This window comes from Hordeum vulgare, unplaced genomic scaffold (genome assembly GCF_904849725.1).
Source record: "Hordeum vulgare subsp. vulgare unplaced genomic scaffold, MorexV3_pseudomolecules_assembly, whole genome shotgun sequence".
Taxonomy (NCBI): domain Eukaryota; kingdom Viridiplantae; phylum Streptophyta; class Magnoliopsida; order Poales; family Poaceae; genus Hordeum; species Hordeum vulgare.
This window is the reverse complement of record NW_025422572.1, coordinates 77501-92500: the sequence shown is the minus strand read 5'-3', so window position 1 is coordinate 92500 and position 15000 is coordinate 77501. Positions and strand designations below refer to the sequence as shown.

Genomic DNA, 15000 nt, shown 5'->3' with positions numbered 1-15000 from the left:
AACAGGTGGAAGATCTATCCAATTTGGTTATATTATATCATGGACTCGAAAAACGGATCTGAATTTGACTGAAATGCACGATCTTCACAGGTATCACTTTTCACGATACCTAAAAGGTGGAATAGCGATTTTCGAACCATTTCCTATAAGAGAATGGTTTCCATTACTTTGAGAAATGGATTCTTATATCAAACTATAGCTATTGCATTAAAGAAGAAAAGAAACTAATAGAAGTCGAAGACGCGGAATGATAGTGAATAGAGAGAAAGATTCTTCTGATTTTCTTGTTCCTGAAAATATTCTATCTATCTACTAGACGCCGTAGAGAATTTAGAATATTTATGTCTTTCAATTCTCGTACTCGTAATTGGAAAGTTATGGAAGGAGACCCATCATTTTGCAATGAAAACAACATATAAAACTCTGGACAATTTCGAAATCAGGCCAAGCGTCTTAATACATATGCAAAAAAATTCATTATTGGCCCACCATTGATTAGAAGATTTAGCTTGTATGAATCGCTATTGGTTTGATACGAATAATGGCAATCGTTTCAGTATGTTAAGGATACAGATGTATCCACAATTCATTTAGAGTTACTTAATAGTCTATTTCTTATACCATATCTCTATCCCGTGAAATTCTCGAGCCAAAAGATGGATGCCTATGCTGTGTTTCATTTTGCTAAATGATATCAATTAAATGGTGTATCAATTCCATAAATTGCATATAGCAATAAATAAATCAGCAAAATTCTTTCTACTATATTTAGATAGAAGAAACATTTCTTCTATCTAAAATAGTAGAAAGAATGTACCCTTCTATCCAAATCCAATTTGCATCGATAAAAAAAATCCAAATTCCAGTAGTAGATGAATAATTGCAAATTTGTGTGTGTACGAGATTAGAATAACTTCAAAATAACTGACATAATTTTTTATTTTTCCTGATCAGAAAAATACATGAAAAAGAAAGGAGGTAGAAAAATTTTAGGATTTATGGTTAAAGAAGAAAAAGAAGAAAACAGGGGTTCTGTTGAATTTCAAGTATTCAGTTTCACCAATAAGATACGGAGACTTGCTTCACATTTGGAATTACACAAAAAAGATTTTTCATCGGAAAGAGGTCTACGAAGACTTTTGGGAAAACGTCGACGTTTGCTGGCTTATTTGGCAAAGAAAAATAGAGTACGTTATAAGAAATTAATCGGTCAGTTGAATATTCGGGAGCAGTAATTTAATCCTTCAAATTTTTTTCTTGTTTTATTATTTTTTTAGTAGTCTTTATAGTAGTCTTAGATTTTTCATTTTGATGAGCCTCACTTTGAGGAATTCATGGAATAATCCATTTTCATGGAATAATGAATTAAGGAAGAAAGGATATGAGTCTACCGCTTACAAAAAAAGATCTCATGATAGTCAATATGGGCCCTCAACACCCATCAATGCATGGTGTTCTTCGACTGATCGTTACTCTTGATGGTGAGGATGTTATTGATTGTGAACCCATATTAGGGTATTTACACAGAGGAATGGAAAAAATCGCGGAAAACCGAACGATTATACAATACTTACCTTATGTAACAAGGTGGGATTATTTAGCTACTATGTTTACAGAAGCAATAACAGTAAATGCACCAGAATTCTTGGAGAATATTCAAATACCACAAAGAGCCAGCTATATTAGGGTAATTATGTTAGAGTTAAGCCGTATAGCTTCTCACTTGCTATGGCTTGGACCTTTTATGGCGGATCTCGGCGCACAGACTCCTTTTTTCTACATTTTTAGAGAGAGAGAATTAATATATGATCTATTTGAAGCTGCTACAGGTATGCGAATGATGCACAATTACTTCCGCATCGGAGGAGTAGCCGCCGATCTACCTTATGGATGGATCGATAAATGTTTAGATTTCTGTGATTATTTTTTACGCGGAGTTGTTGAATATCAACAACTTATTACACAGAATCCCATTTTTTTAGAGCGAGTTGAAGGAGTAGGTTTTATTAGCGGAGAAGAAGCAGTAAATTGGGGCTTATCGGGACCTATGTTACGAGCTTCTGGAATACAATGGGATCTTCGTAAAGTGGATCCTTATGAGTCTTACAACCAATTTGATTGGAAAGTCCAATGGCAAAAAGAAGGCGATTCATTAGCTCGCTATTTAGTACGAGTTGGTGAAATGAGCGAATCCATCAAAATAATTCAACAAGCTATAGAAAAAATTCCTGGAGGACCTTATGAGAATTTAGAAGTCCGACGCTTTAAGAAAGAAAAGAATTCTGAATGGAATGATTTTGAGTATAAATTTCTTGGTAAAAAACCTTCCCCCAATTTTGAATTGTCAAGGCAAGAGCTTTATGTAAGAGTGGAAGCCCCAAAAGGTGAATTAGGGATTTATCTAGTAGGAGATGATAGCCTTTTTCCCTGGAGATGGAAAATCCGTCCACCCGGTTTTATTAATTTGCAAATTCTTCCTCAACTAGTTAAAAAAATGAAATTGGCTGATATCATGACGATATTAGGTAGTATAGATATCATTATGGGGGAAGTTGATCGTTGAAATGATAATAGATAGGGTAGAGGTAGAAACTATCAATTCTTTTTCGAAATCGGAATTATTAAAAGAAGTCTATGGACTGATATCGATTCTACCCATTTTGACCCTCCTTTTAGGAATTACAATAGAGGTACTCGTAATTGTGTGGTTAGAAAGAGAAATATCTGCGTCGATACAACAACGTATTGGTCCTGAATATGCTGGCCCCCTGGGCCTGCTTCAAGCTATAGCAGATGGGACTAAACTACTTTTTAAAGAAGATATTCTGCCATCGCGAGGAGATATTTCTTTATTTAGCATTGGACCTTCTATAGCAGTCATATCAGTTTTATTAAGTTTTTTAGTTATCCCTTTGGGATATCATTTTGTTTTAGCCGATCTTAGTATTGGTGTTTTTTTATGGATTGCCATTTCAAGTATAGCTCCTATTGGTCTTCTTATGGCAGGATATAGCTCAAATAATAAATATTCTTTTTCAGGCGGTCTACGAGCTGCTGCTCAATCCATTAGTTATGAAATACCATTAACTTTTTGTGTGCTAGCAATATCTCTACGTGTGATTCGTTAAAATAGGATCTTTTTCCTATAAAATCCATTAACTATTTATATTCCTTTTCTTATTTAGTATTTGGGTTGGTAAGTTAAACTAGATAGCTATATGAGTGAAATAAAACAGCTTCTAAATTTGTAGTAAAAAGAAAAAAATCTCATTTTCTACGTACAAGAAAAAAGTGGAAGTAAACATAAAGAGTGTAAACTCTTTATCCCAAGGTTGATATTTTTTAATTACTCATCATATCTTGAAGCGGGCAAGAATAAAGGATTCACAATATGGAATTCCATTATTAGAATACTCCTAGTTATTACTATAACTTAAAAATTCATAAGAAGAATCCACCAAAAGTTAGTGAAGGGTTAGGAACACTAAAGTACATAAAGGATTAGTAATGGAAAATCTAAAACATTAGAGATTTTTTCCCGTAAAAGGAATCATAATAAGGACTTGCAATTTGTAGAAATTATCAAGTAGTACTTTCTTCGGATTCCGATCCAGAGTATGTTCCCATTCACTTGTTAAGGAAATGGCTATCAAGAACGAATTAACCCTTTATCCATTTTTTCTTTTTAAATACCCCCTTCCCGGGGGAAAGAAGAATAGTAAAAAAGATATGGAGTGCACTAGAAAAAATTTGCATTATTTCCTTCCTCTATTCATGCAGAATTGCTCATGAACTAATACTCCACTCTTTCCATTTATTAATTGAATTCCTATAACAAAACAAGTACCAAGTGTTTTATTCCAAGATTAAGTTATTACTGAACAAAGAAAAATTTGGAATATATTATAAAGGATGAGATCAATTCAGAAGCGCTTTTTCTTATTCTAGCAGACGGAATTCCTTTGGTCTAATTTAGGACTTTCAAATCTATTTTATTTTACCTAATTCTATCTATGCCCCAGGGGCTAGGAACAGAACAAAACAGTCCTTTCCTTTTTCTGATCATAGAGAAGCCGTATGAAGCTAAGGTTTCATGTACGGTTTTGAAATAGCGGTGGGAACTGTGATGTTATCATCGACTATGATTATCTAACAGTTCAAGTACAGTTGATATAGTTGAAGCACAGTCAAAATATGGTTTTTTTGGATGGAATATTTGGCGTCAGCCTATAGGCTTTCTGGTTTTTTTAATTTCTTCTTTGGCAGAATGTGAAAGATTACCCTTTGATTTACCAGAAGCAGAGGAAGAATTAGTAGCAGGTTACCAAACTGAATATTCCGGTATCAAATATGGTTTATTTTATCTTGTTTCTTACCTAAATTTATTAGTTTCTTCTTTATTTGTAACAGTTCTCTACTTGGGCGGGTGGAATTTCTCTATTCCCTATATATCCTTTTTTGATTTTTTCCAAATGAATAAAGCAGTTGGAATTTTGGAAATGACAATGGGTATATTTATTACATTAACTAAAGCTTATTTATTTCTCTTCATTTCTATCACAATAAGATGGACTTTACCAAGGATGAGAATGGATCAGTTATTAAATCTTGGATGGAAATTTCTTTTACCTATTTCCCTGGGCAATCTATTATTAACAACCTCTTCTCAACTTGTTTCACTATAAATAAGATAATACAATAATAGATAGTAAGAATATTTTCAACACAAAAGCTCTCCCAAACAAGAGAAAGAAACATATCTTTTTCATAGATATTTAGAATGAATATGTTCCCTATGGTAACTGGGTTCATGAGTTATGGTCAACAAACAATACGTGCTACAAGGTACATAGGTCAAAGTTTCATAACTACCTTATCCCACACAAATCGTTTACCTATAACGATTCACTACCCTTATGAAAAATCAATTACACCAGAGCGTTTCCGAGGGCGAATCCACTTTGAATTTGATAAATGTATTGCTTGTGAAGTATGTGTTCGCGTATGTCCGATAGATCTACCCGTTGTGGATTGGAGATTTGAAAAGGATATAAAAAGAAAACAATTGCTTAATTATAGTATTGATTTCGGAGTTTGTATATTTTGTGGCAATTGTGTTGAGTACTGTCCAACAAGCTGTTTATCAATGACTGAAGAATATGAACTTTCTACCTATGATCGTCATGAATTGAATTACAATCAAATTGCTTTAAGTCGGTTACCAATCTCCATAATGGGAGATTACACAATTCAAACAATTAGGAATTCGTCTGAAAGTAAAATAAACGAAGAAAAATCTTCGAATTCAAGAACGATTACTGATTACTAAACTTTGATTTTGTCTTTTTGTTATAAAAATCTACTAATTCTTTATTAAACTATAAAGAAAAACGAATAACTACTGCTTATTGGAAATTTTTTCTTATTTTAAATCAGACTAGATTTTGATGATATAATATAGTTTATAACTATACAGTTTATACACAAAAAATACCCTAATCCCTTTTTCCTTCCTCGAATCCTTTAGTTTTAGTCAGTTCATGAAAAATTTTATACTATTAATTTCTTTTTATCCATAATGGATTTACCTGGACCAATACATGAGATTCTTATGCTATTTGGGGGATTTATTCTTCTACTAGGGGGTCTAGGAGTAGTATTACTTACCAACCCCATTTATTCTGCCTTTTCGCTGGGATTAGTTCTTGTTTGTATATCCTTATTCTATTTTTTATTAAATTCCTACTTTGTAGCTGTCGCACAACTTCTTATTTATGTGGGAGCCATAAATGTCTTGATCATATTCGCTGTAATGTTCGTAAATGGCTCAGAATGGTCTAAAGATAAGAATTATTGGACTATTGGAGATGGGTTCACTTCACTCGTTTGTATAACTTTTGTTTTTTCACTAATGACTACTATCCCAGATACGTCATGGTATGGAATTCTTTGGACTACAAGATCAAACCAAATAGTAGAACAGGGTCTCATAAATAATGTTCAACAAATTGGAATTCATTTAGCAACCGATTTTTATCTTCCGTTTGAACTCATTTCCATAATTCTTCTAGTTTCTTTAATAGGTGCAATTACTATGGCTCGGCAATAAGAAAACTTAGAAAAAGTAAAAATTATAAGAATTGCAAATCTAAAATAAATAACTAAAGAATCACAATTTTGATTTAGTAAAACCCATCTACTGCCAACAAATACCTCCTTTCTTTTCTCTTTTGTTGTGTAATTGTTCTATTGTAATTAATTGAATCGGTTCAATTCTTTGCCCTCATATTGAAATGAATCGAGATTGATAAGGAGTTAGTTAATGATGTTTGAGCATGTACTTTTTTTGAGTGTCTATTTATTTTCGATTGGTATCTATGGATTGATCACAAGCCGAAACATGGTTAGAGCTCTAATATGTCTTGAACTTATACTGAATTCAATTAATCTAAATCTCGTAACATTTTCTGATCTATTTGATAGTCGCCAATTAAAAGGAGATATTTTCGCCATTTTTGTTATAGCCCTTGCCGCTGCTGAAGCCGCTATTGGACTATCCATTCTTTCTTCCATCCATCGTAATAGGAAATCCACTCGTATCAATCAATCTAATTTATTGAATAATTAGACTTTTTAATAATTAGACATAAAATCCTCTAAACAAAGGCGCACATATTAAAATAATATAGAAATCCATACTATTTTCTTAGTATTATTTGAGAATATCCTTTTTTTTTTAGTAAGTAGGTTATTGCATAGTATTCTTTTTCACTTAAATGAATTTTTGTATTTGTAATTCATTGATATTGCAATATTCAAATTGCAATAATTTATATTGAAAAGACGATAGCCAATAAAATAAATTGGCTAATTCGAAATCGTCTGTACAATTTGTAAAATTCTTTCTTATTGTTGAAGTCCAAAATTCAAGTCTCTTGGCTCTTTTCACGCTTTCTCACAAACGGATTAAAAAATAGATTTTTAATTTTGAAGTTTGGATAAACCATTGCTTCGTCTGGTGTCTACAATACATATGACTCATATAGTACTAATTTTCTTTTTACCAGATCGAAAAATTTTATGTTGAAAAGAAAAATTTATAGATCCAATGTCACATTCCGTAAAAATTTATGATACATGTATAGGATGCACTCAATGTGTACGAGCTTGTCCAACAGATGTATTAGAAATGATACCCTGGGATGGATGTAAAGCCAAGCAAATTGCTTCCGCGCCGAGAACCGAAGATTGTGTGGGTTGTAAGAGATGTGAATCTGCCTGCCCGACAGATTTTTTAAGTGTCCGCGTTTATTTAGGGCCTGAAACAACCCGTAGCATGGCTCTATCTTATTGATACGTTACAAAAACAAAAAACTTCATTTGAATCGTCTGATTCCTCTTTACCGAAGAAGCCTGTGCTCGAAATAATCGAGCACGGGCTTTTCTGGTCAAAACGTATCTTGTCTTTATCACTTTATCATGAGTTATTTTCCTTGGTTAACAATACTTGTTGTTTTGCCGATATTTGCCGGTTCATTAATTTTCTTTTTACCTCATAAGGGAAACAAAATCGTTAGGTGGTATACTATATCTATTTGTTTATTAGAATTCCTTCTAATGACTTATGCGTTCTGTTATCATTTCCAACTGGAGGATCCCTTAATTCAATTAAAGGAGGATTATAAATGGATAGATGTCTTCGATTTCCATTGGAGATTGGGAATCGATGGACTTTCATTAGGATCCATTTTATTGACAGGATTTATCACTACTTTAGCTACTTTAGCAGCTTGGCCAATTACACGGAATTCGCGATTATTCTATTTCCTGATGCTCGCAATGTATAGTGGTCAAATAGGATTATTTTCTTCGCGAGACCTTTTACTTTTTTTTATCATGTGGGAGTTAGAATTAATTCCTGTTTACTTACTTTTATCCATGTGGGGGGGAAAGAGGCGTCTATATTCAGCTACAAAGTTTATTTTGTATACTGCAGGCGGTTCTATTTTTTTCTTAATCGGAGTTCTGGGTATGGGCTTATACGGTTCCAACGAACCAGGATTAGATTTGGAAAGATTAATTAATCAATCATACCCCGCAACCTTGGAAATACTTTTATATTTTGGCTTCCTTATTGCTTATGCTGTCAAATTGCCGATTATACCCCTACATACGTGGTTACCAGATACCCATGGGGAAGCACATTATAGTACATGTATGCTTTTAGCGGGAATATTATTAAAGATGGGAGCATATGGATTGATTCGGATCAACATGGAATTGTTACCTCATGCTCATTATCTATTTTCGCCCTGGTTAGTAATAATAGGAGCTATCCAAATAATCTATGCAGCTTCAACTTCTCTTGGTCAACGAAATTTCAAAAAAAGAATAGCTTATTCCTCTGTATCTCACATGGGTTTCATAATTATAGGAATTGGTTCCATAACCAACATTGGACTCAATGGAGCTATTTTACAAATATTATCCCATGGATTTATTGGTGCTACACTTTTTTTCTTGGCAGGAACCGCTTCTGATAGAATGCGTCTTGTTTATCTCGAAGAACTGGGAGGAATATCTATCCCAATGCCTAAAATTTTTACCATGTTTAGTAGCTTTTCAATGGCTTCTCTTGCCTTACCAGGAATGAGTGGTTTTGTCGCAGAATTAGTAGTATTTTTTGGACTAATTACTAGTCCAAAATTTTTGTTAATGCCAAAAGCACTAATTACTTTTGTAATGGCAATTGGAATGATATTAACTCCTATTTATTTATTATCTATGTTACGCCAGATGTTCTATGGATACAAGCTATTTAATGTTCCAAACGCAAATTTTGTGGATTCTGGACCACGAGAACTCTTTATTTTAATCTGTATCTTTTTACCAGTAATAGGAATTGGTATTTATCCAGATTTTGTTCTCTCCCTATCCGTTGACAGGGTAGAGGCTCTCTTATCCAATTATTATCCTAAATAGGTTTGGTTTTTTTTACTAGTCTGCTCTATTAATGCAGAAATAAGTAAAAAAGTATAATTAGATCTATCTCGAATTTTTGAGAACCCTTTGAGAAGGCGCTCAAGGGGTTCTCAAATAAAATATAAAAGTAAAAACGTTCATTTCATGAACGTTTTTTTTTATGTAATCATTTAGGTGTTAATGTAAACGAACCATAACTATGTAAACCTATTCCTAATAGATTGATACCAAAATAACAAATCCAAATTATAAGAAATCCTATCGAAGCTATAAGTGCAGAATTCGTACCCTTCCAATTTGGATTTGTTCTACTATGTAAATAAATTGCGAATATGGTCCAAGTAATAAATGCCCAAGTTTCCTTAGGATCCCAATTCCAATAGGATCCCCAGGCCTCATTAGCCCATACTGCTCCACAAAGAATACCTATGGTTAAAAGGGTAAATCCTAGGCTAATGATACGATAACTCCAAGAATCCAAACGCTCCGTTAATTGATATTTGTAATAATTTGGAAATGAAGGGACAGGGGCGCTTTTTAAAGCACTTCTTTTTGCATAAAAAAATGCAATCTCACTAAAGAAAAATGTTTTATTTAAAACATTTTTTTTCTTTTTAGAAAAGAAATGGAAATTATTTCGAAATCTAATGATTAGAATAGCGGCAGATAATAAGGATCCGCACAAAAGAGTTGCATAACTTAATAACATCATACTGACATGCATCATTAACCACTGAGATTGTAGAGCAGGTACTAGTATCGTGGATTGATGCATTTCAGTTAAAAGACCCGACGTGGCAAAGCCTTGCGTTAAAATAGTACTTGGCGTAGTTATTGTGCTTAAATCATTTTTAGAGTTCTGTATTTTAGGAATGGTATGAAGAATATACAGAGCCCATGAAAGGAAGATCAATGACTCATATAAATTACTTAATGGAAAATGTCCCGAAGAAACCCAACGAGAAACTAAGAATCCTGTTATAGAGAAAAAAGTAACTATCATTCCTTTTTCTGACGAATCACGTAATCTCCCAAGTTCACGAACTAATAAGGTTATCAAATGAATCGTAATCACAATTGAAATCGTTGAGAAAGAGATATGAGTTAGTATATGTTCTAAAGTTGCAAATAGCATAAGGGGAAGGTCCCATTACAAAATTGTAAATTTCGAATTGATTTCTAATCTATTGTATTCCTTTTCAAGAATGCCGCCACTCGGATTCGAACCGAGATGCTTGAGCACTGCTTCCTAAGAGCAGCGTGTCTACCAATTTCACCATGGCGGCTAACTTCAAATAATAGGTAACTTAAAAGAATAATAGCTATTATCTCGGGAATCGTCGATATTGGGAAAGTCCATAAAATTTAGGAACATTAGAGTTTTCATTAAAATGGACTTCGTTTGGTAGTATCGTTTCCATTTTTTTTTTACAATAAACTCTTGCTTTGCCCAATAGAAACACTGGTTGAAAGAGTTGGAACTTCTTTTTTCTAACTTGCAATTATAGATATAGAACTAATTTTTTCTAATTAATTTATCGTTTAAATTTTGAAAATTCTTTCAATACAATGAAAAAAATCCAAAAGGGTTTCTATTTAATGATGAAATTAAAATGGATAAATAGAAAAGGCTTTTTGGATTTTTGAAAAATTTCTAGAATGAAAGTCTTTATGCTCTTATTAATAAGATTTACTAACCTTATGATTTTGGATAAGATAGGTGGAAGTTGTAAGTCCTATTGTAAGAATACTCCACTTTTCATAATTTTCATAATAAAATATGAGCATTCTATTATGAAAATTATGAAAAGTTCATTGATAGGAAAAGAATACTTAGCACACAGTATACCAAACAAAACTTTTTTTTATTGTATATATAAGAGGGGTTTGTTATAAGAATATTGTACCGAAGTAATTCGACACATAAAAGTACATTCAAAGAAGAATCCAAATTATTAAATAATTGGAATTCTTTTTTGAAAAATCAATTCATATTATTCCAAAATCTTATTATTTGTTTGTTTGTTGCCCAGAAAAACCCTTTGGTTTTGGATGCTCATTACCACTGGAAAATGATCTTGATTTTACTAAAGAATAAGATTGTACTATGGAAAAATAAGTCTTTTTCTTCCAAATATTTTTACGAATACGCTTTTTTGACATTGAAGTACGTTTTTTTGGAACTGCCATTCAAAAAGGAAATTACTTTTTTCTAGTTGTATGTGAAAGACATCTATTGCTGCAAATCAATCCTTCTTTCTTGTTTTTATTAGTATTTATACTTAGATACTGAAAGATACTGAAATTGTGAATTATTTTTTACTTCATTTTGTCTAATGCGGATAAGACAAGAATTTTTAAACATTTTTTCTGTATATATTTTATACTTTGTTTTAATAATATAGAATATATAGAAGGGTTTCCCATTTATATCTATTTATATATCAAGTATACTCCATATATAGATATATGGTATGGAAGCCTATCCCCCGGGGGGATAAAAAGAAGGGAAAATTCAAATAGTTAATTAAGCTCAGAATGATATTGTATTGTATTCCATAAAGGAAAGGAATTCTAATCAAAACAAAAAATACTGAGTCTCTTAAACAAGACATTCTAAAACTTAGGTAATTTATAGTCATAAGGACTATTCGATAATTTCTTATAAACATAGATTTTCATTGGAATTCACTCAATCAGTTATGGAACAAGAGAGCTGTTTCATCTTTGTTTTAAAGAAATATAAAAATGAATAGAAAGTAAAAAGTAAAACGATTCCTTTTTTTTTTTTTGTAAATATCTTTATTTAGATAATAACTAGGTAACGAAGTTATTTGATTAACTTTTTGAATTTAACCAACTAAACCCATTCTTCATTTTTTATTATTTCAATGAGATAAATTTTTAAAAAATGAAGAATTCCAGTATTTTTTCTTATTCTTTTTATTTATTCTTTCAGAAAGAGATAAGAGTTGGTTTGGTGAATCGGAAACAATTTTATAGAAAAATTGAAGTAAAAATCGCAATTTCTTTTCTTATGGAACATACATATCAATATGCATGGGTAATCCCTCTTCTCCCACTTCCAGTTATTATGTCAATGGGATTTGGCCTTATTCTTATTCCGACAGCAACAAAAAATCTTCGTCGCATATGGGCTTTTCCTAGTGTTTTACTCTTAAGTATAGCTATGGTATTCTCAGTTCAACTGTCTATTCAACAAATAAATGGAAGTTCTATCTATCAATATCTATGGTCTTGGACCGTCAATAATGATTTTTCTTTAGAATTTGGATACTTGATTGACCCACTTACTTCTATTATGTTAATACTAATTACTACTGTAGGAATCCTGGTTCTTATTTATAGTGATGGTTATATGTCTCACGATGAAGGATATTTGAGATTTTTTGTTTATATAAGTTTTTTCAATACTTCTATGTTGGGATTGGTTACTAGCTCCAATTTGATACAAATTTATTTTTTTTGGGAACTCGTGGGAATGTGTTCTTATTTATTGATAGGCTTTTGGTTTACACGACCAATCGCAGCGAGTGCTTGTCAAAAAGCTTTTGTAACTAATCGTGTAGGGGATTTTGGTCTATTATTAGGAATTTTAGGTTTTTTTTGGATAACAGGTAGTTTAGAGTTTAGGGATTTGTTCCAAATCGCTAATAACTGGATTCCTAATAATGGAATTAACTCTTTACTTACTACTTTGTGTGCTTTTTTATTATTCCTTGGTGCAGTTGCGAAATCCGCACAATTCCCTCTTCACGTATGGTTACCCGATGCTATGGAAGGACCCACTCCTATTTCGGCTCTTATACACGCAGCAACTATGGTTGCTGCGGGAATTTTTCTTCTAGCTCGACTTCTTCCTCTTTTCATATCTTTACCTTTGATAATGAGTTTTATTTCTTTAGTAGGTACAATAACACTATTCTTAGGAGCTACTTTAGCTCTTGCTCAGAGAGATATTAAAAGAAGCTTAGCCTATTCTACAATGTCTCAATTGGGTTATATGATGTTAGCTCTAGGTATAGGTTCTTATCAAGCTGCTTTATTCCATTTGATCACTCATGCTTATTCAAAAGCTTTATTGTTCTTGGGATCTGGATCCGTTATTCATTCAATGGAACCTCTTGTTGGGTATTCACCAGATAAAAGTCAAAATATGGTTCTTATGGGCGGTTTAAGAAAATACATTCCAATCACAAGAACTACTTTTTTATGGGGTACACTTTCTCTTTGTGGTATTCCACCTCTTGCTTGCTTCTGGTCCAAAGATGAAATCCTTAGTAATAGTTGGTTGTATTCGCCCTTTTTTGGAATAATAGCTTCCTTTACTGCAGGATTAACTGCCTTTTATATGTTTCGGATATATTTACTTACATTTGGTGGGTATTTGCGTGTTCATTTTCAAAATTACAGTAGCACTAAAGAGAGTTCCTTGTATTCAATATCCTTATGGGGAAAAAGGATACCCAAAGGAGTGAATAGGGATTTCGTTTTATCAACAACGAAGAGTGGAGTTTCTTTTTTTTCACAAAATATACCCAAAATTCAAGGTAATACAAGAAATAGGATAGGATCCTTTACTACGTCTTTTGGGGCTAAAAACACTTTTGCCTATCCGCATGAAACGGGAAATACTATGTTATTTCCTCTTCTTATATTACTACTTTTCACTTTGTTCATTGGATTCATAGGAATCTCTTTTGATAATGGAGGAATGGATAATGGAATAGCAGAGTTAACCATATTATCAAAGTGGTTAACTCCCTCAAAAAACTTTACCCAGGAAAGTTCTAATTCTTTTGTAAATTCATATGAATTTATTACTAATGCAATTTCTTCTGTAACTCTAGCTATCTTTGGTTTATTCATAGCATATATCTTCTATGGATCTGCTTATTCTTTTTTTCAGAATTTGGATTTAATAAACTCTTTTGTAAAAAGAAATCCTAAAAAAGAATTTTTGGATCAAGTAAAAAAAAATATATACAGTTGGTCATATAATCGTGGTTATATAGATATTTTCTATACTAGGGTCTTTACCCTCGGTATAAGAGGGTTAACCGAACTAACGGAGTTTTTTGATAAGGGTGTTATTGATGGAATTACCAATGGAGTGGGTCTTGCTAGTTTTTGTATAGGAGAAGAAATTAAATATGTAGGGGGAGGTCGAATCTCGTCTTATTTATTCTTTTTTTTATGTTATGTATCTGTGTTTTTATTCTTTTTTCTTTCTTAAGTTAAGGAATTCAAGTCTCTTGCAAAAATAACTATCCTACCCCTTTCTACAATCTCTCTATAATCCCACCTTGTTACATAAGGTAAGTATTGTATAATCGTTCGGTTTTCCGCGATTTTTTCCATTCCTCTGTGTAAATACCCTAATATGGGTTCACAATCAATAACATCCTCACCATCAAGAGTAACGATCAGTCGAAGAACACCATGCATTGATGGGTGTTGAGGGCCCATATTGACTATCATGAGATCTTTTTTTGTAAGCGGTAGACTCATATCCTTTCTTCCTTAATTCATTATTCCATGAAAATGGATTATTCCATGAATTCCTCAAAGTGAGGCTCATCAAAATGAAAAATCTAAGACTACTATAAAGACTACTAAAAAAATAATAAAACAAGAAAAAAATTTGAAGGATTAAATTACTGCTCCCGAATATTCAACTGACCGATTAATTTCTTATAACGTACTCTATTTTTCTTTGCCAAATAAGCCAGCAAACGTCGACGTTTTCCCAAAAGTCTTCGTAGACCTCTTTCCGATGAAAAATCTTTTTTGTGTAATTCCAAATGTGAAGCAAGTCTCCGTATCTTATTGGTGAAACTGAATACTTGAAATTCAACAGAACCCCTGTTTTCTTCTTTTTCTTCTTTAACCATAAATCCTAAAATTTTTCTACCTCCTTTCTTTTTCATGTATTTTTCTGATCAGGAAAAATAAAAAATTATGTCAGTTATTTTGAAGTTATTCTAATCTCGTACA

The 15000-nt window shown here is 32.4% G+C and overlaps 2 protein-coding genes and 1 non-coding gene across 3 annotated transcripts in view; 2 read left to right on the top strand and 1 right to left on the bottom strand.

The window, feature by feature from the left end:
- LOC123420354 (NAD(P)H-quinone oxidoreductase subunit 1, chloroplastic-like) overlaps positions 1 to 7367 on the top strand; it is a 9232-nt gene extending 1865 nt beyond the window's left edge. The window contains exons 1-2 of the mRNA XM_045107332.1: positions 1 to 1587; positions 4148 to 7367. The exon at positions 1 to 1587 is cut by the window's left edge and continues 1865 nt beyond it. Coding sequence (XP_044963267.1) covers positions 1382 to 1587; positions 4148 to 4685 — 744 coding nt within the window. The 5' untranslated portion in view covers positions 1 to 1381 and the 3' untranslated portion in view covers positions 4686 to 7367. The remainder of the gene's footprint in view (positions 1588 to 4147) is intronic.
- Positions 1581 to 3257, top strand: LOC123420353 (NAD(P)H-quinone oxidoreductase subunit 1, chloroplastic). The gene has a single exon (XM_045107330.1). It carries the CDS (start codon positions 2565 to 2567, stop codon positions 3126 to 3128), a length of 564 nt encoding a protein of 187 aa, XP_044963265.1. The 5' UTR covers positions 1581 to 2564; the 3' UTR covers positions 3129 to 3257.
- Positions 7368 to 10188: 2821 nt separating the features above from the next.
- On the bottom strand, positions 10189 to 10268 carry TRNAL-UAG. The gene has a single exon. It is a non-coding gene; the product is annotated as a tRNA-Leu (tRNA).
- Between the last annotated feature and the right edge of the window lie 4732 nt (positions 10269 to 15000).